General features: G+C 34.7%; 1 protein-coding gene across 2 annotated transcripts in view; it reads left to right on the plus strand.

The window, feature by feature from the left end:
- MARCHF1 (membrane associated ring-CH-type finger 1) overlaps window positions 1-21,540 on the plus strand; it is a 916,809-nt gene that overhangs the window by 586,905 nt on the left and 308,364 nt on the right. For both annotated transcript variants that reach the window (XM_059374251.1, XM_059374241.1), the window contains exon 3: window positions 2,294-2,442. In XM_059374251.1, coding sequence (XP_059230234.1) covers window positions 2,332-2,442 — 111 coding nt within the window. In that variant the 5' untranslated portion in view covers window positions 2,294-2,331. The remainder of the gene's footprint in view (window positions 1-2,293; window positions 2,443-21,540) is intronic.

Genomic DNA, 21,540 nt, shown 5'->3' on the forward strand with positions numbered 1-21,540 from the left:
GCCGATTTGGATGCCTTTAATTTCCTTTTGTTGTCTGATTGCTGAGGCTAGGACCTCTAGTACGATGTTGAATAGCAGTGGTGATAATGGACATCCCTGCCGTGTTCCTGACCTTAGCAGAAAAGCTTTCAGTTTTTCTCCATTGAGAATGATATTTGCGGTGGGTTTTTCATATCTCCATTTCATTAACTTTTTTTCTGTGGTTTTATTTTCTTCTTTCATTTGGAACTTATTCTTCTGTTTCCTCACTTTCCTTGGCTCTCTCTATTTCTGTGTATTAGACAAAACAGCTATCTCTCTCTGTCTTAAAGAAGTGGTCACAGAAAGATGGCAGGTATTTCAGTGCCTTGGGGTTAGAGCCCTCACGGAACTGTCTTTGATTGTTTCAGTTCCATGGAGACCAGAAATGTAAGCTTCCATGGCCACCAGAACCAGGTGTTCAAGTGACAGGCTCTGAAAGGACTACCTGCACCTGTTGCCTTTAATGGAGAATAAGGGAGTCTGCCCTTTGGGTTTTAGCAGGGCAGGGCTATGAGGAAGCACCAGGCTGGGGCATGCCCACCTGCTGGTTTTAGCAAGTCAGGGTTGAGGATCAGTGCAGTCAGTGATGACAAGGTAGAGGGAGAGTGCAAAAATTACACCCACTAACCCCTTTGTTTCTGGAGAGCGTTCCAATAGGCCTCTGACCCTCCAGAGATGCTTTAAGAATAGGCAGTAAATCTTCTTCATATATTGTTAACCATTTTTCAAACTATTGCTTTCGTGTTGGGTCCCAGGGCAAATGAAACTGTGCAAACACTTTAAGTTAGAAATCTCAGTTTCCTATGGCCCTTTGGGTCTCCTGGATATAAGACTTTGGTTTTCAAACCAGACTTTGGGGGGTTGTATCTCTGGTGCAAGTCCTAAGGGTTGGAGTCCCTGATACGGGGCTTGTGCCCTTTGCTTCTCAGGAATATGCTTTTTATTTGGGAGACCCCTTCCACTTGTGGGTGTCCACATTGGGGGCAGGGTTTTTGGCAAGACCATGTCTCTGCATCTCCTACCCATTTCAGTGTATCTGTTTTATCCCTTGTTGTGGAGGAGCTGTTTCAGCTCGTCTTCACATTTGTTTTTTCAGAGAGAATTTTCTATGTGTAACTGTAGATTTGGTGGGAGGAGGTAAGTTTAGAGTCTTCCTATGTTGCCATCTTGAACTGCCCACCCTAAGTTGTGTGTGTGTGTGTGTGTGTGTGTGTGTGTTTTATAATTTCCCTATTTACATTATTCAGATCCATTTAACTTGAGTATTTTGTCATTTAGAGTAATAACTCATCAATCTGTTAGTGCAACCTTTCTTTATGTTACTTTTCTTAGTGCTATGAAATGTGCTATTTTGAATCACTGAAATGTTATAAACCACCAGATTGCTAATTGCTTTGGATGCTGTGAAAAATAATTACTCCACATTATTTTTGATATTTAATTGACAGTGTAATGCATTTAACTAAAGACCTGCAATAAACTATTTCTAATTACTGAGGGTGGTGGAGTGGAAAAGTAGGCTGTAAAAGTTTACAAGGGAAACAATGTTTTCTCCATTATACTAAAAAGTCATTGTTGATAATACTTTTTCAGAGATGAAAAACAAAAACAAAAACTTCCCCAATGGAAAATTCTGGAAAGCTAGGAAGAGTTGTAGAATACTTTTACTCAGGATATAGTAGGGAAATTTTTTAAATGAATAAAATGTACTGGTGATGGGGTGATGTACGTCATATATTACCCTTATCATGCTTGCACTAAAATTTCTCCTTCTTCAGTTGGCAGAACTTTATGAGGGAGATAATCATGCCACTGCTAGAATGAATAATCTTTATCACTGACTGGTGTTCAATTTATTTTGCATCTGTAGACCTTTCATCTGAAAAGCTCTGCTTAATTTTATATGTCATTGGAATATGTAGATATATCAGAAAATGGAATTGTTTTTAGCTCCCAAGGTAAGAATTCATGTTATAACGTGATTCTTGAAAATAACACTTAGAACCTGTTTCAAGGAATTCCAACAGTCTAGAAGTTTCACAGATTGATGTATAAAAGATGTTAGGCTCTTTGAATAGATATGTACTGTTTTAATTTCCTACTATGGTATTAAAAATCAGCATATTCTTTTCTTCCCCATAACTTCTGACTAAATTAAAATGTCTCCATTGGTATGTCATTAAATTGCTTATTTAATTTCAATTATGTACATTTTCCAAAAACAGACAACCAAAATAAGTGACCTGTTTCAGGGAATGTAAATTATTTTCAGAATTTCAGAAATTGAAAAGGGATAAGAGGAAGGAGAAAATGCTGGGCTGGTGTGAAGCGATAGCCCGTAACCCTCACAGAATTCCAAACAACACGCGAACGCCTGAGATCTCAGGGGATTTGGCTGATGCCTCACAAACCTCCACATTGGTGAGTGAAAAGTTATTTTTCTTCAAAATGGCTTGTATGTAAATGGAATGCTAAGAAATGTGGAAAGGGATAACTTTTATGTAAACATTATTCTTGTTTACAGTAATATTTACATTTGCATTATATTGTTCATATAGATAATTTATATTAATAAAATGTCTAATGTCATATACTATTAGAGCTTAATTCAGCTAAAACAACAGTTTCTTTTTCTTTGTATTTCTTTGAGTCTTGCCCCTCCATTATATTAGTAACCTTAAAGAGTTACTTAAAGTTCATATCTTGTAATCTACATTTGTGTAATGAAATCAGTGGAGAAAAATGAGTAGAGTTATCCAGAATTAATGAAAAATCAGAATCAAGCCTTCTGTGTTTTCCTATATATATATTCTAAAAATCTCTGAAAAGAGTATCAAAATTATAATTTTATACAACTTTGTGAATTCAGTAATGACAAAAATAATTTGAAGACCAAATCAATAATACACTCTTCCATATTTTGTTTTCTGCTTAACTTAAATAGCCAGCTGCAGCTAGCCATTGTTTCCCAGTGATTAGGAAGAGAGAACTCATTAGCAAAAGGGGTTTTATGCATTTTGTTTAGATTTGGCTACAACATTCTTCATTTTGATTTAAAGAAGAAAAATTCCATTCAGTCTGTAAGTTTTAAATTGACATGTTAGATATATTTTAATTATTGTTTTGCCATTTTATATGAACACAAGTGTTTCCATTAGCCTGATTTATTAGTTGATGAACATATAATTAGATATAAGCAATGATTTTAGGTTTAATTTTTACTCTAGAATTATTTGCTAAGTTCTACTATTTTTTTTTAAATAAGTCAAGCAGAGAAAGACAACTATCATATGATCTCCCTGATAAGTTCTACTATTTTAAATAGAAATAATGATCTCAAGTAAACAGTACTGAGTGAATATCAAGAGAAACCACCTGAAGGAGTAGGCATTCAGTTGACAAGATAGAAGTGAGATCTTCCTTAAATTCTATCATCTTAGATTGTGAAGAGAGGGCTGATGGTATGTAGAAATGTGTGTAATGTCATGAAATAGTCAAAGTTCTGATGAATACATTTTTTGGAATTATCATATGCATTGCTTTATCTCACTCTAACATGATATTTTGTAAATTATTATTTTCAATAAAATTGCATGACATGAGTTAACACCATTTAAAAAATATGTTACACAATGTTTATACTTAAAGCTGGACTTTGTCAGGTATCATACAAAGGGTAAAAATTTTAAGATAAAAAGAATTACTTCCATGCTTTTATTAGGATGACTTTAGTGCTTAATTTCTATTTCATAGAACTAGATCAAAACCATAAAAATTCTTGAGTAAACATTTGGCCTGGCTTTCTCCTATAATTGGGTAACCTAATATTAGCTTAATTTTCCAGATGTGAACTATGGCCCAGAGAAATTAATTGACTTTCCCCATGTCACTTAACTAGTAAATGATAAAAAGATTGCTAGAAGCCAGGTTTCTCAATGTAAAGTTTTATTTTACTACACCATGTTGCTTCACTTTCTTGATGACATTTTCTTCTCATCAGATACTTTTAGGTTAAGGAAAACTCATCAAGTTACCAATCTAATAAATCCAGTAATTGATATTTTAAAATCCAATGCCATACTAGGTGGATAGCCTCTAGTCATTGAAACATAATTTCAACATCTGTTTCTCAACATAGGAAAAATGAAATATGCCTTTCTTATATCATAGCCTAGTGTCTTAATCAGTTCTCCTTCACTGTCAAATGATGAATCAAAGATACATACTCTTTTCATCTTTTAATGCTGCCTTCTTAAGGACATGGCTTCTTAGGTCCCTGAGGGAAAGGAAAAGACTGTGGGAGCCATTGTACATATTGAAGCGGCCTTGAATGTGTGCATATCCTTCTGTTGACAAAACTTAGTTGCATGGCCCCATCTGAACTGCAAGGGAGGCTGGTAAATGTTAGTAAGCCATATAACCAAGAAGAGCATATGGAATTAGAGAGCACCCAGTCCCTCTCTGCTGTAGACCTCCCTTCTGGTTGCCAAATATTTAGGTAATGTTTCCACTCCCTCATGAAAAAGGATTATTACAAGAGAAATAACAAAAGTATTTCCATCACTGGATTCAGTTCAAGTCCATGAGCACTGGTTATTTATGGTCCTCATCAAATGATGGTGATAGCAAATCACCTATGAATAGATTATCCGCATTTTGCAACCAGCTCTCAACATCCATATGTACGCAATATATAGAAGAGGAGTAGGACAAGGGAAACCACAATAATATTCATGCTTGGAAAAAGAATCAGATACACATGGAAATCAGAGGTGAAATCCTACTAAACAGGAAGGATCTTTGAATAGGCTCTGACCCTGCTCCCTGGAGAGATCTTTGTTAGTGGTTCTCTCTGGCCTCTCAATATCTCTCTGGAAAGTTCATTTTCTTTTATTCTCCTTGTGCCTAATGAGGGTTGTATACCCTTAAAATATTTTTTTCCTATTTTGAAAAAATTGTGGGATCAAGAGTTGTTTTAAGTCTTAAATATTTCAAGGTTTGTATTTTTAGCATCATGGTCTTTGAATACACAATTTTCAGATATCTTCATAGGATTCTGATTGATTTGCTTCCTCATAGTCCATGTGCTTAAGAAAGTTCTTTCTGGGAAGCCCTTGACTTTCTCTTCTCTCATGCCTCTTTCTTAAGATGATATTATCTTGAAAATTACTCTGGAGGACCACAGCCTTAACCCAATCTTTGTAAAGAGATATTTTGTTTAACTGAAAAGTTTTGCTCAGTGTCAGCTCTAAATCTCATAAGTGCCTTGAGTCACTTTATACACTTTATACACTTTATACACTTTATATAAAATATATGCTTTTATACAAATGTACATTTTTACTGTATCTTTGTTACTCAACACTTGGCGTTAAAGTCATATCCCATCATTTGGGGTTAAGAAGAAGCCAGACATTTTGTCCAATAAACCCTTAAACTTCTATAGTCTTTCTGTTCCCACTCAGATCTGCTTTTATACTAGTTCCTGAGCTTCTTTTAACACTTTGCTGAATGTGGCCAATAATTGATAATATACATTACTAAGTTTTGTTTTTCCATCTATTTTGAGTGTTTCCAGTCCAGCAGGCCTACTGCCTGCGTCTCAAGTTAATTCAAACTGTAGTTTTGCCAAGAGTTTTGCCAGGACATCAAATAGATGGCTTTCTATTTTTGAAATTGGTTTCTTTGCCACCCACTGCCCAACCACTCAGCAAACACCATATACTTTAGATTTTTGTGATGGTAGCACAGGCTTTGGCTACCATTTTCTATATTTAGGTTGTTAAAAAAGTTGGGGTAGAAGAAGGTAAACAGGAAATAGTAATTCTAGCACAGAATGTAATATGAATATTTATTTAATCAGCTCTTGAAGGACTGAAAAGTGTATGTACTTAGTAACTGCAAGAAGTAACAATCCTCCAGAGAGAGACCACTGGGAGGAGGAAGGAGTTATTTGAACCTAAAAGGCTGAAAGAGGAGCCCCTCAGGTTGCACCTTAGACTTTGAGAAAGGAGGCTTCTCAGCTGATGTAGGAGACTTGATTTCAAGGAAGGGACACTGAGGATCTTGGACCTGGAATCTAAAGGAGAGGCTCTTCTCAATCCTTAAATATTCAAGTGGAAGGAAAAGAAGATGGTGCAATAAGAATAGTTAGATGGGGGCACCTGGGTGGCTCACTGAGTTAAACCTCTGCCTTCGGCTTACGTTATGATCCCAGGGTCCTGAGATCAAGACCCGCATCGTGCTCTCTACTCAGCTTCCCTTCCTCTCTCTCTACCTGCCTCTCTGGCAAATTGTGATCTCTGTCTTTCAAATAAATAATAAATAAAAATCTAACAAAAAAGCAAGAGTAGTTAGATGGTGCAATAAAATGGTGCAATAAGAAACTTGGATCCACTTTCCACTACTTACTTACAAAATCATTGCTAGGATGACACTAGCAGAAACAGGATAAGTAAGAAGAAACAAATCCTTTCTCTCTCCCTGTCGTCTAGTCTCCATTAGCACTAGTATTGGCAGAAGCTGGCCAAGAGGTAAATGTCAAAGGAGCAATCTGATTCCAGCATCTTGAAGTAGATTATGCAAGACCTGATTTAGAGTTGAGTACTATTATCTTAGTAATTAGTAATCAATATAAAAAATTAAGAAGAGAAGCTTTAACAAATCAATGAAATTTAACAAATCAGAAATTTCAATGGCTTAGCATAATTGAGCTTTGCTTTTGCTCATGACTCACTCTGATAAAGGTCATTTGACTCTCCAACAATGAATGGCAGGATCCCTACTCCTTCCATCTCTTGGGACTACTGTCTTAAACAAAGGACATCTGAGTGTATCAGATAACATATGGAAAAGAATGAGTGGGTGACCATGGAGATATCTGGTTAAGCCTGGAAGTGATGCATATCACTTGATGCCCTTGGCTGGAAATCAATGACATATTCCAGTGTATCTGTCAAAAGGAGGAAATATGGTCTTGTATGACTGAAATAAGGAAATTGAGAGCACTCAACAAGCTTCCACCACAAATGCATTCCTTTGAGAGATAGCAGTTTTGTCCTATATTTCCATTTTGTATGCACATATTTTATTATTACTCCTCTGCTGTCATCCTGAGCATTTGAGGCTTTCTGGTACAGATCATATCCCATCTAAAGATGATGGTGGTGATGAGGAGGAGGAGGAGAAGGGAGATGGCTGATTAGAAAGTACTGGGAGTTTTCTAAATATTTAACACATATTCTCATTTTTAATACCCACAAGAGTCCAGTGAAGTAGGAATAACCATTATCCCTATTTTGGAAAGGAAACTGGATAAGTTAGATACAGAAACTGAGGCATAGAGAAATTTAAAAACCTGCCCAGAGTGACCCAGGTAATGTTGATGAGGCTGGGATTCCAGCAATCCAAACAGTCTAAATCTGGAGGGCCACTCTGTCATGTCTCCTCAAGTTGGGGGAGAATAGTCACTATTTGGATTGTATGCATTTAGCTAAACACAAAGATTGTGAATGAGAGAATAATACAGGAGAGTGTGGCATAAAGACAAATAGGGCCTTCTCTTTATAATCTTATGGTTATATGTGACGGTTAGATTATTCTCTGCTCTGCACTTAGTGACCTATAAGTACGGCCATTTTTACAGCCATTTTCACCACTATACCATCAATAACTGACATAATTGAAAAGAACTGTGTTTTTTTAGATTTTATTTATTTATGAGAGAGAAAGACAGAGAGAGAGAGAAAGTGCAGGAGCTAGGAGGAGGAACAAAGGGAGAGGAAGAGGGAGAAGCACACTTCCTGCAGGGCAGGAAACCTACAGGGGACTCCATTCCAAGATCCAGAGATCATGACCTGAACTGAAGGCAGATGCTTAACCAACTTTGCCACCTAGTTGCCCCAGAATAGGTTTTTTGTTGTTGTTATGTTGTTTTGTTTTTAAATCTATAAAGCAATTGAGATTACCTGCTTTTTAAATTCAGAAAATATTAATTTAGTGTAAATGTTTTAAACTGAATTTGAGGTTTGAGAGATTATGCTTATTAAGAAACTACATTCACAGCTGCACCATAGGGGTGGGAGAGCGCTTCTATGACAGCTAGGGAAGAAATTTCTCTTTTAAATTTAATGTAACACAGTTTACATGTTAAAAATAAAAGCAAAGTGCCCTATACTGACTGTACCCTTAAGCAATATCCTGAATCAAATCAGAGTTTCAATATTAAATTTAAAATGAGAGTAATGGAGATCATAATAATCAGAAATAAAAAGAGGAAGAATTTTATGAGTTGAAAATATCAATGGAAGACAAAATAAGGAGATTAAAAGTGTCATTTTTTAGGTAGTCAGCAATGACTCCAGAGAAAATTACTTTTCTGTAATCAGTGATGAGTCTTTGAGGCTGTAAGTAGATTATCATTAAGTAGAGAAAAAGAACAAAGTGTCACTTGATGTATTTGATAAGGTGATTTGCCACTTCCAACCATGTATTTGTCAACTCAGGGCACATTTTTCAACCTTGTATGTACATTTTCCAGGATGAGGTACTTGCAACTCTAGAATAGACTGAAGAGGGAAGACTAGATAAGAAAGCTTTCAAGGATTTATACATCTGTGTGTGATATATTTATAAAGCTGTATAATTTTCAAAGCAGTCTTTATGTCCATTGTTTCATTATAGCTTACAACCATACTGAGATGAACACAATACAAATTTAATTATTCAAATAGGTAATGATATGGAGATGTTCTTAAGAGTTTTGGGTAATTCACTTCAAATCATAAGGCCACAGATCTTCTAATTTCTCGGTTATTTATATACTACACCCATTATGAGAAATTGATACTATTGTATACATTATTCAAGAGAAAATATCCTAACTCAGAAAGGTTAAATAATTTGTCTCAGAAATAGTAAGTCTGATTTTAAATCTTAAGATTTTTCCAGTTTGCTATAAAGCTCTCTAAAAATAAGACCTATGCAACTAATGAATTTTTGAACACTATATCAAAAACTAATGATGTACTATATTTTGGCTAATTGAATTTAAATTTTAAAAATAAGTATAATTACCCACTTAAGCCTCCATGTTGCATCACCACTTCCTCATATCAGGGAGATCATATGATAGTTGTCTTTCTCTGCTTGACTTATTTCGCTAAGCATGATACGCTCTAGTTCCATCCATGTTGTTGCAAATGGCAAGATTTCATTTCTTTTGATGGCTGCATAGTATTCCATTGTGTATATATACCACATCTTCTTGATCCATTCATCTGTTGATGGACATCTAGGTTCTTTCCATAGTTTGGCTATTGTGGACATTGCTGCTATAAACATTCGGGTGGGGATAAAAATATATGTTTATAAAAAATAAAAAATTAAAAAAAAAAAAAAGGAAAAAAAAATAAGTATAATTAATTAATTAAAAATACCCATTTAAAGAAGAAAATTTGCAGCTCCTGGACAACGTAAATCCTTGCACAATTTAAGTAAGTATTTATTAATAAAACATGCAGTTAAAAAGATTCATGTTTCATTGTGTCATAATCTTTTATTTCCAAAATAGGACAGTTTTGTTGAAGGTTAAATTTCCATACTTATTAAGTTTATGAAAAATCAGAAATGAAAATGAAGCACTTTTATTTTTACTTTTAAAAACATGTAAATAGAATGTATGTTTTAATTGAAGAATCATATCATTTTCACATTTTTTGTTATTCTTATTGCTCAGAGGCTCTACTATTGTTTCCTTGGTTTTATATTAAACTAGCCCACTTGGATATTTGTGTAATATAGAAAAAAATCAGTACCTGAACTTAAGACTTTTTCATTTAGAATTCCATTCTTTATCATTTGGTGAATACTGACATCCCCTGGATATCAAATAGAAAATAAATAAATGCATATAATTTGTATGATTCATAATAATTAATAATAATAATAATAATTAATGATAATAATATTAATTATGATTTGTTAATAATAATTAATTGTTGATAATAATAATTGGTGATAATTAATTACAATGATCTCACAATTTAAATAAGCAACAATATCACAAAAGAGCAAAATTTGATGAAAATAAAGGTAATAAGTCAGGTAGAGCTTTTGCTATAGAGAGATGAATATAACATTTTTTTCCTTATTCTAAGCCAAAACATAAAAATGAGGTGGAGTGGATATTATTTGCTATGCCTAACCCCCACATCCAAGTCTAGTAGGTTAAGGTCCTTTGTGTTAAAATCAACAAAATGCCTTCTATTCATAACATTCAGCGGTGGAGTTGGTTAAAGTGATTAGAGTATGTTGTACTGAATCTAATATACAATATTTAATCACCAAATTGGAGTGAAGAATTACATCCTTTTGATTATTGACTATAAAACTTGATTCAAGTTAACCATTGATGTCAGCACAGATACTAGCATATCAAACTGAGGAGGAAGGTAATCTGCTTCATAAATTAGTAATTATGATGGTGATGTTTATTATGTTATGGAAATGCATATGAGGGCCGTATATGTGATCTAGATTATATACCCCCAATTTTTTTTTCTAGATATCTCCAAGGATAGTTTCTTCATTCAGGACCTGGTGTGTCTATCCTAACAATGCTGATTAGCGTTGCTGCTGATATTGCACCCAGTTATGCCACACACATTCACTCTATGCCAATTCTGTGTTGCTTTTTTTCTCAGACTCATCTTTATCTGAAAATATTTATATAAATATGAATGTGTGTTGGTTTATTTTCTGTTTCTCTTCACCTGAATGTAAGATGAAAAAGGGAAGATATGTCTTATTTAACTCTATATCCCAGGTGTTTGAAACATAACAGGAACTTAATTAAATTTGTGGAATGGATAAACAGCTTGAGCACAGAGCATGAACTAAATGAAAGTGAGTTTTGTTTGTTTATAAAGCTCTATTAAGTGTAAAATCTCATATATTAAATCCCTTCTTTTTATTAGGAATGCCATATTCCTAGAGATATGGAAGAACCCATCTTAAAGATCAAACAATTCTGAGATAGTTTCTATGACCAAAATACATAAGTTCAAGCTTTGGAAACTAAAATCATGATTGTAAAAAGTACATTCTACTGAAATAAGATTCTGCCTTCAGTAAGAATTTTGGTATTGGAGGTATTTTGTTCAACGCAATAGGCAGTAAAATGTAAATTTGTCCTTAATTAAAATATCACACTTACAATTAATATTTGCCAGAATCATTGTTCTCAGTTTCTTCCCAACTGTGCCCATCATTCACTTTTAATTTTATCAGACAGAAGGAAATCATGCATCTGCCTATGGAAAATGGACTGGTATTGTCCCACAAACATTACCTCTCTTAGAAACCAAATAAAAGGGAAATAGAAAGAGGAGCTTGATTATATTAAATTTCCCATTAAACCCACAGACTTATTTTCAACAGGCTCACCTTACTTCTCTGAGCAAATGGGACAGTTGTTCATTGTGCAGTGGTCTTTATGCATTCTGAAAATAGATTATGTCAGGGAAGATAGAATTTGTAGAGTTTTTTTTAACCTCATTTTCGTTTCCCTTTTAATTCTTTCTTATTTGATCATTTATCACTTATTGTTTTTAATTGCTATTACAAAGCCTTTACTAAAATACTGCCAAAGGCAATAGTGAATGAAATCTAAAATTTTATTAGAATAACTATAAAATGCAAATGAGGGAAATTAAATGAAAGACATTATGCCTTTCAAGAGCTTTGATTTTTGTAAGAAAGTAAAATCATTAAAAATATATCCCAGTGGTTGTTATGGAAACAGATTGAATTGAAGAATGCAAAGGGGGAGATTGGTGCTTCAAACATCACACTAGGAAGAAAAATTACATTCACTGTGCAGCTTAAAGTGATGTATTAACTTTAATTGTATAGTTACTGAACAGTGTCAAAACATGATTATTCACAATAGTAATAATTGATCTAAAAATGCTCCTTATATGAAGAGATCTTTTCCTCTAAGGAGTAAATCATGAGATCATGTTCACAGCTGCTTGTTATCAAAATCTGTCACGTCTGTCTGTTTAATTTAGATATAAATTAAATTGTGAGCTCCTCAGAAAGAAGTTGAATCTTCAATAGTCATTGAATTCTATGATCAGTATAGTATTTAGAACACATTGATTTTCAAATATTTTCATTTCATTTTGATGACTAGTGAGTGGAGTTGTGTATACCCAAATAGGAAAGGCCTCTTGTGTATATGTGGAATTGCGGCAAACTGCTTTTCTCCACTCACAAATGACGCAGATGGAAAAGATTTCTTCTCTGACCTTGCTCTTGTGGGAGTGTTGTGCTTTCTAGACTGGGGTAGGGAGGATAAATTGACTTGATATTTGTCAAGTCAGCTGGGTTTTGCCTCAGAATAAAAATTGCACCTGGAAATAAATGGAACAAGTCAGAGTAGGACTGAGGAATCCAGACTATTTCTGTGAAGCAGTCTTATGCAGTCTTATTCAAAAGACAAGTAAGGTAGAGGTCTTAGGTAAATTTTTATCTCAAAATATATGTTTATAAAAAATAAAAAATTAAAAAAAAAATAAAAAAAAAAATAAAAATAAAAAAAAAACAAACAAACAGAAAAATCATTAAAAAAAAAAAAAAACACAATAATTAATAATATAGTAGTTTTTAATGCGTTTTCTATGCTCAAGAGTTTAGATGTATCTAAAACTTCATGGTAACTCTGAAGGTAGGTTTTGCTGTTCTTATTACACAGAGAAATTAAGGTTGAGAAAGATAGGAAGAGTGACAGAGCAGGATTCTGAGGTTCTACATGTCTCCAGTCTTTTGTGCTACTTTGTAGAGAATATTTTATTCATATAAATATTTGGCAGGAAGTTACCTGACATAACATGACAATTCTTATCCTAGAACAACTTCTCTCTTTTTTAGGAAGATTTATTTACTTATTAGGAGAGAGAGAGTGTGTGTAAGCCGGGGGAGGTGCAGAGGGAGATGGAGAGAATGCCAAGCAAACTCCATGCTGAATGTTGCGCCCAAGGACACAGGGTTTGATCTCAGGACCCTGAGATCATGACCTGAGATGAAATCAAGAGTTGGGCGCTCAACTGCCTGAGCCACCCAGCGCCCCAAGTAATTTCTCCTCTAATCCACCATTAATCCACTGCACTACCTAATGAATGAATTCATTGGTATCAAGGTTGTGGATTGTTGAGCTATAGTTTGAGGCTCCAAAGCTGTCTGTTATTGTGGAACAAAACAAAGGTAAATGATTCACAGAGGAAATTAGTGGTTCAGAACTGTTCACTTGGTTTAGAAGGTCTCTTCAATTATTCATTTAACTAGTCTCTATTGAGAGTCAGCTATGTACCAAGCAGTATACTATGCAATAAATATTACTGGAGGTAAAAAAGACAGGGTGCTTAAACTCAAGAACCTATTGAAGAAAACAATTAAATGAATAGGTCAAGAGTAGAATAGGACATACACAACAGGTGTTAGAGGAGCCCTTAGATGGGTACCTAACCCATCTTTGGAGGTAAGAGTTTTCCCCAAAAAACCCCTAAGAGTCAGTGATATAAAGGGGATGATGGAAAGGAGAGAGGAGAAAGGGGCATTCTAGGACTCTATGTAAACATTTATCGTGGAAAAATTAAACTTCTGTGTTCTGTTTACTTTTAAAGACATATCATCTATTTGGTGTAATAAGTAAGTAAAATCATCTTCAGGAACTGAGAGATATCCACTTTAACTAATACTAAAGATTGTACTTGCCATAGGTTGTGGAATTAAACTACATATTTTTGTATAATTTATTCAACCTTAATATGCAACAGTAGTCTTATATCGTAGGCTGTGGGAGCACTTCTAGTAATTTAGTGGCCATTTGAATGTAGCTTCCAATGAGCCTTCCCAGTGAACAGTGCAGAGGAGCTGTGTGTCAAAACATATTCTTTTGGGGAGGAAGCATGTACATGTAAATGTATATGGATTTGCGCACTTAGAAAAACAAAGAGTGGAAAAATAAGACTGTAACAGTTAATGTTTGTTGGACACATGGTATGTACCAGGCACTGTTCTGAGCCCCTGACATGTTAACAACTCATTTAATCCTCACTGTAGGACTGCATGAAAGGAACGAAATCCCCATTTTGCAGAGGACAGAGATAATTTACCAAGCTTACCCTGCTACTAAGTCTTATTTGAGCACCCATGCTCAAATACACTTTTCTTTTCTTTCTAAGGTTTCATTTATTTATTTGAGAAAGAAACAAGAAGAACACAAGTGAGGGGAGAGGCAGAGGGCATGGGAGAGGGATAAACAGACTCCACCCTGACCCAGGAGCCTGAAGCAGGGCTTTATCCCAGGACCCTGAGATCATGACTTGAGCCAAACTCAAACACTTAATCGACTAAGCCACCCAGGTGCCCCTCTAATATACTTTTCTATGCTGCAAAGAATATTCCCAGGGAAAGATAAAAACTCTTACTTTATTAGAAATAAGTTTAATTGAGATTTACATTTAAATATGAATTTGTTGCACATTTCATTGAATATATTATATACTACATATTATAAAGAAAAGTAGATGATTTGAGAGAGAAAATTTTAATCTAATAAGAAAACATCATTTTCTCTCTTTTAAATTAGAAGGTAGAATAAAATTAAAATGTTTTTACAGAGAAGCAGACTTATTTTTAATCTTTGCCCTTCATTTCCTTGTGTGTAACAAAATCAATGTATTATAGTAATATAAAGATTAGCAAACACATTGCATAAAGGCTAGGTAAAAGAATATGTTTTCTATATATATATTTTAAATTTTTATTAACATATAATATATTTTTAGCCCCAGGGAATAAAATACATTTTAATGTTAATAAATCTAAGCTGTAGTATTGACAAATAAATTGTAAAACGTTATATTTTTAAAAAAATATGTTTTCTTAAACATTTTTAACTATTAAGCATTTCTCTGTAATACAAAGTATTAATCAAGCCAGTGATGATGGACCTAATCCTAAACATTTCAGAACATACAATGAATAATGTGGTTCTATTCTGGGCTCTAATAATACAAAGTGCACATAACTGCACTAATTTTTAAGTTTATTCTACATTGAAGAGGTAATAACAACATCAGCAATGTTATGCACACTGAATAGTGATGGTTTGTCTCATCTCCATAGGTGAAATTACTCAACCCATGAAAACAGGACAACTAATTTTTGTTTGCATTCTCATCACTGTATGTGTAATAAAATTTGGTTGGTGTGATGATGTATCTGTGAAAGTTGACAAGTTGGTAACTGCAGTGTGAAAGCCATTTCATTTTTTATCTTTAAAGAATTACTGGATCGTTAAATTAAATTTTATTCCTGTAGGCTGCATTGAACACATAGAAACCAGGTGTCTTAGTTCCCATATCTGCATTTGAGTTGCTGGTTTCCAAATGTGGAGTCACAAAGCTGTACTTATGAATTATTCTACTTAATAATTACAGTTGACAATTACTAAGGTGATATAGAAATAATTTAACAATCCATCAACTGAAAGGTTTCTTTTAACCTAAGGGATTTGCCACATATGTTGAACAGACATTTTCCTGGATAATATTGTGCTAAATAGTTAAAACAAATTAACCCAACACAAGAGAATGTATTAAATGACCTTACCCCTTTCCCAAGAAATGTAGTTGATAATTATTAATATCCAAGAGGATAATCAATCAATTACTATTATATTTTTAAATATATATACAGAGTTGTGCAACCATCAGTGTAATCTAACTTTAGAACACTTTCAGCATCCCCAAAGAAGTTTTTATCCACCAGTAGTTAATCACCAGCCCTCCCTCTCACCTCCCAGGCTTGGGCAGCTACTAATCTACTTTTGTCTCTATAGATTTGTCTATTCTGGATATCTTGTACAAATGAAATTATATACTATATGGCCTTTTATGACTCATTTCTTTTACTTAACATGATGTTTTATTTTTGTTTTGTTTTTCTTGCTTTCCTTTTTTTTTTTTTTTTTCTTGAAAGACAGAGAGAGGACGCTTTCATGGTTGGAAGGGACAGAAGGACAGGGAGAGAGAGAACCTTAAGCAGGCTCCATGCCCAGCATGGTGCTGCCATATGAAGGCTCATTCTCTCTGAGATCATGACCTGAGCCAAAATCAAGAGTATCTCGATGCTTAACAGGAAGAACAAAGAACATTCCATATAATTGCTTAGTTAGTAGTTAATTTGACAGGTTTTTGTCTAATTCCTATCTCTATTCTCTTGAAATTACCAACTTTTATGTGCATAAAACAAGATTGCCTTTCACATGCTCTTATTTCTGTGTCAAACATGAAATTAACTCAGGTACTGATTTATGAGTACAATTCTTTTGTTGTGTTCTTGGTGAAGAACATATGTGAAGTACAAAAACATGTTGCAACTTCTTTTTTTACTGTAACAAGACAATACATAAAATGGCTTATGTTCATTGCCTTTTGCTTGTCAGAATGGTTGAAAAATGAAGACAGGTCTCCTGGTGGTTCCCATTGCTCACTGAGGACATGGACCTGATGATGAAATTACAGTTCACAGTGTTTTCCTTCTAATTGGTTCAGGGAAGTTTTGACTAATGTTATACAAAGGTGTGTGCACAATAAACTGAAACACAATTTTCCACAGTAATTGTCTCCATTTCCATAGAAATCTTTGAATTATGTACACTTTATTCAGTTTTTTTTTTAATAAAATAACACATTCCACAGCACGTTATTCTTTTCTAATATAAAAGTAGCCCAGATCACCGGTCTGAGGTAAAAATAATACGTAAGATTTTGGAACAAACTTTTAGCCGAAATAGATGAAGCAAATTAAATTAAATTTTTCAAGTTTGGGGAGTTTTTACCAGACTTTTCTAATTTTGCCAAATAAGTTATAGTAAGAATCAGAAAACAACTTCATTTTTTATGTCACGGTCACATTAGCTCATTTTAGTCTCAAATAAGCTACATATATTGTGTAGGACAGATATTATTACCTCCATTATACACACAAGAGAGCTTGAAGATTAAGGGATTGATTCAAAGTCACCCAGCTCATCAAGGACAAAAGTAGCGCTGAAGTCATATAATCCTGACTATTTACCTGGCTGACTCCTAAATTGTTCTTTATTTCAATGAATTCTGTACCATTCTAAATCTTTTTTATTTTTTTAAAGATTTTCAATCATTTATTTGACAGACAGAGATCACAAGTAGGCAGAGAGGCAGGCAGAGGGAGAGGGGGAAGCAGGCTCCCTGCTGAGCAGAGAGCCCAATGTGGGACTTGATCCCAGGACGCCAGGATCATGTCCTAAGCCAAATGCAGAGGCTTTAACCCACTGCCATCCAGGCACCCCTGTACCATTCTATATCTTTATGAAGGGGATTACATTTAACCATTTGCCCAAATTAGAAAGTACATTTTTTCCTGTCATGTACCCTTAGTCACTGTCTTGATAAATCTATCTCACATACACCTTTTGAATTTGTCCTTTCCTCAGTTTGTGCTTTCATGTATGCCCTGTAATATTTCTTTGGTCTTGTCATTTGTCTTTCTGCTCCCAGGTCATACTGTTTCTAATCTGTTTTGAACTTTGCTTGAAAGTTGTCTTTCCAAAGCATAAAAGGGACCCAGTGTTCTAAAACCATCAATGGCTCAGTATTGTCTATAACACACTCCAAGCTTATTAGTATGATGTGTGAATGAGGACCCTCATGCTTAGCCTCTGTATTTACTAACATAAAATCCTTAGATGGTTCAAACTCTGCCACACCATATAATTGCCACATAAACTTCAAAAAATGTATAAATATAATATAATATAATATAATATAATAAAAGTAAAGACCGCAGAACTGCTAAATGCCAGTCCCCAGATTCTTCTCCCCCAGCTTATTTTCTATTATCTTCCACTGTCTTCATGGATGAGCTTTTATGCTTCCTTTTCCCCTGAAACCTTTGAGCAATCAATTTAGCATTTTATTTTCCTTTACTTCTGTTTGGATTTGGATTTAGTAAATACCTGACTTTGGACTTGAGACTTGGCTCTAATCTAGCAGCTCCTTTCAGTGTTGTGCCTAGAAAAATCCCTAAGTTCTAAGACAAGAAAATTCTGTTGAGAAGTATCTGGCTTTCATTCCATTTATCAGTCAGGGTTCAGTACAGGAAACAGAACTACTCTGGGCAGTCAACTAAGATGGGAATTAAGTGGTTGGAAGACCGAAGAATTTTTCAGCTGAACTTCTTGGAAATACTTCTAGAACTATACTCTTGGCTTACCAAGGAGACTGCTAAGTCTGAGATCACCATTTGTCCTAGACCATGCTGGAGCATGAACCCCCACTGTCTCTCTGCATCTACAAAATGAATAGCAGATGCTTTACTGCTGCTGGGGAACCTTAACATTTTCACAACCTTGACTGAAAGACGGCAACAAGTGGCACACAACCACCAGAAAGAAGACCACATTTAAACTTTCTTATATCTCAAGACAGTATGTAATCAATGGACCTAATTTGCATGAGAACCCTAGCTTCAAGGGAATCTGCAAAGAGCAGTTTAGCTTTATAAATCTAGAAGGATGGAGGGGTGGAGGTTGGGTGAGCAGTCCAGGGTCTTCAGTATCTTACTTGCTCTGGCTTCTGTGCTGCTCCTCTGTTCCCTTCCTCTCTCTTCTGGACTTTTTTTGTTTCAGGTATAGTTCAACATCTTTAGGCCAATCTGACACATCAATTTGCTGATCTCAGTGAAAAAAATGTATCTATTAATGATAAGCAGAAAAAAAAGAAGAAATATTCTTAGATAATCTATGAAAACTTTTGGGTTTATCAGGCATTGTTAGATCTACTCTGCAGTTATCTTCCAAACAGTAAAACTGGTAAGAAACTGGAACCAACTATAAAATGAACCCCATTCCTGGAATTCTCAAATATTTTAAATTAAAGTTTTGGAGGCTCTAATTAAAATGTTTACAATTTGAATTTACCCACAAAATCCTGACATTTTGCCATTGCTCCAGGCTATACTCACTGTATTTTAGAAACTAAACCAGAAACTGGATTGACCAGATACAATCTATCTGCTGTTTGAAATTTTAGTTTCAGAAAATTAGGAAGTCATGCAAAGCCAAGTTATTAACCTATTTGCTGGAAAAGGTGAGTAGGTTATCTTCTGTGTGTACTGGGGCCTGTGGTCCAATTGTTTATCTAATTAATTTATACACAAACATAGCTGTTCACATTCACTTCAGTACAAACTTGTAAGGATAATTTTAAATTCATAATATAAGTTTGCATTTCCAAAAGTAATGCTGGCAGGAATAGTGTTTGCCAAAGATGGAAATTTGGGTTTTTGATGTTGGTGTGTGTGTGTGATCATCATACAGTCCAGGGAGAAGAACAATCACCATTTTTCTTTACTCTTATTCTGGGTCTGTATGCACTCCCTAAACATCCAGGGTAGGGCCACCATGTGTTCCAGAAAGAGCAGTAAGGAGATTTGCAGTTTCATAATATTGAAGTTTCTTGCCCTGTGGGTGATTTAAATTTGTTAGTATGGAAATATGTAAGTCAAAAAGGAAAGTTACAAATATGCTAGTGACACAAATTGTCTATGGTAGGTTTTATGAGATGATATTCAAACACCTTGAATTTGGGTTTTTATATTAGCTAAAACAGGTCCTTTGGTCTTCTCTGACCCTATATTGCAGAGTAAGATGGAAAAATTCGTATCATTTATTTTCAAAATATGATGGTGTTTTACAACTGTTTTGAGCATCTCTGAGTAAAATAATTTCTTTGAAAATCCACCACAGATAGGCACTGAGTGAGGAAAAATGCATCGAATGATAAGAAATGCAGATAAAAAATGTATCTTCCTTTTTGCATGCTCTTTATTCTTCCTTTATTTGGGGTATGAAAGGGTTCTGGTTGTGCTTTCCAGCACCCCACACTCAGAATGGATTTAGCTGCTCAGCCTGGCTGGCTAGATTTCCCTTCCCCCATTCTGTTCCTTGTGCATCATTCCTGAACCTGTGTGTTCATTTGAAGAGAATGACCTTAGCAGTTCATTTGAAGAGAATGACCTAAGCATGAGAAGCCCATGCTTTTGTTCTTTAATCAGACACTCAAGTAGGTGTGTGCTCCCTGTCTAGAACCTATAAAGACTGTTTCCTGCTTTCGTTTAACAAAAATTCAAGATGTAGAAATTATAAATGTCTGTGATGAATTTGTCTTTAAATAAAATCTAGAACCCAGAGCACGGTATTTTTTTTAAATTTTTTTCCCTAATATATAACACAGATTCACATAACCAGAATATCCACTATTCAGGGCTAAGGGAGAAATTAAAATGGAATTTTGTTATTCACAGCAAATTATTTTACTAACCAATTTTTCCTTGGGAGTTGTCTTTTACTTGTGTGTATAAAACTGAATACTTACTGTTCCTCATTTTAATGTAAATACCCCCTTATCTCTCTTTCTTGACATCAGTTTTACTTGCACATCAATAAAAATGTTTTTACTTTAGTTGCTTAAAAATACTCATTTTAATCCCTTGAAATGTGCCTCCATTCAGCTGCATTACTTAAAAATCATGTTTATGTAAGAAAAATAATCACAGAACAAAATTCTGTAATGGCTGAAGCATTAGATTTTATTGAAAAATGAGAAAAATAAGAATGCTATAAAAGTAAAAGGAAGTAGAAAAAACAGATGAATATAAGACTCAATTATTTCTCATGCTTCATTTCACTCTCCTAGTATCACTCAATATGCTTCTATAAAGTTAAGAGCAAGTATTAAAGAAACAGGAGCACTTAAAATGTAAACCAAAAGCAAAAGTTGTCAATTATGGATATCAGGATCACCAGAGGAGTCTGTGTGGGTGTGCATGTGTGTGGGTGTGGCTGTTTGCTGGGGGTAGAGCACACATAGCTGTGTCTCATCTGTGATCCTCTGACTCAGCACCTGTGGCATGCATTCCGATAAGCACATTTACACCAGAGCCTGATTTTCGTTTAGAGTTGTGCTTTGATTTGTATTGATCTAAGCCTCCAGTCAAGAGAAAGTTCTTTGCACTACTGGGTATTTACCCCAAAGATACAGATGGAGTGAAAAGAAGGGCCATATGCACCCCAATGTTCATAGCAGCAATGTCTCATTCCGTAGCTAAACTATGGAGAGAGCCTAGATGCCCTTCAACAGATGAATGGTTCATATATACAATGGGTTATCACTCAGCCATCAGAAAGGATGAATACCCAACTTTTGCATCAACATGGATGGACTGGAGGAGATTATGCTCAGTGAAACAAGTCAAGCAGAGAAAGTCAATTATCATATGGTTTCACTTATTTGGGGAACATAAAGAGGAGCATGGAGGACATTAGAAGAAGGAAGGAAAAAATGAAGGGGGGAAATTGGAGAGGGAGATGAATGATGAGAGACTGTGGACTCCAAGAAACAAACTGAG

Source organism: Mustela nigripes, chromosome 1, assembly GCF_022355385.1.
Source record: "Mustela nigripes isolate SB6536 chromosome 1, MUSNIG.SB6536, whole genome shotgun sequence".
Taxonomy (NCBI): domain Eukaryota; kingdom Metazoa; phylum Chordata; class Mammalia; order Carnivora; family Mustelidae; genus Mustela; species Mustela nigripes.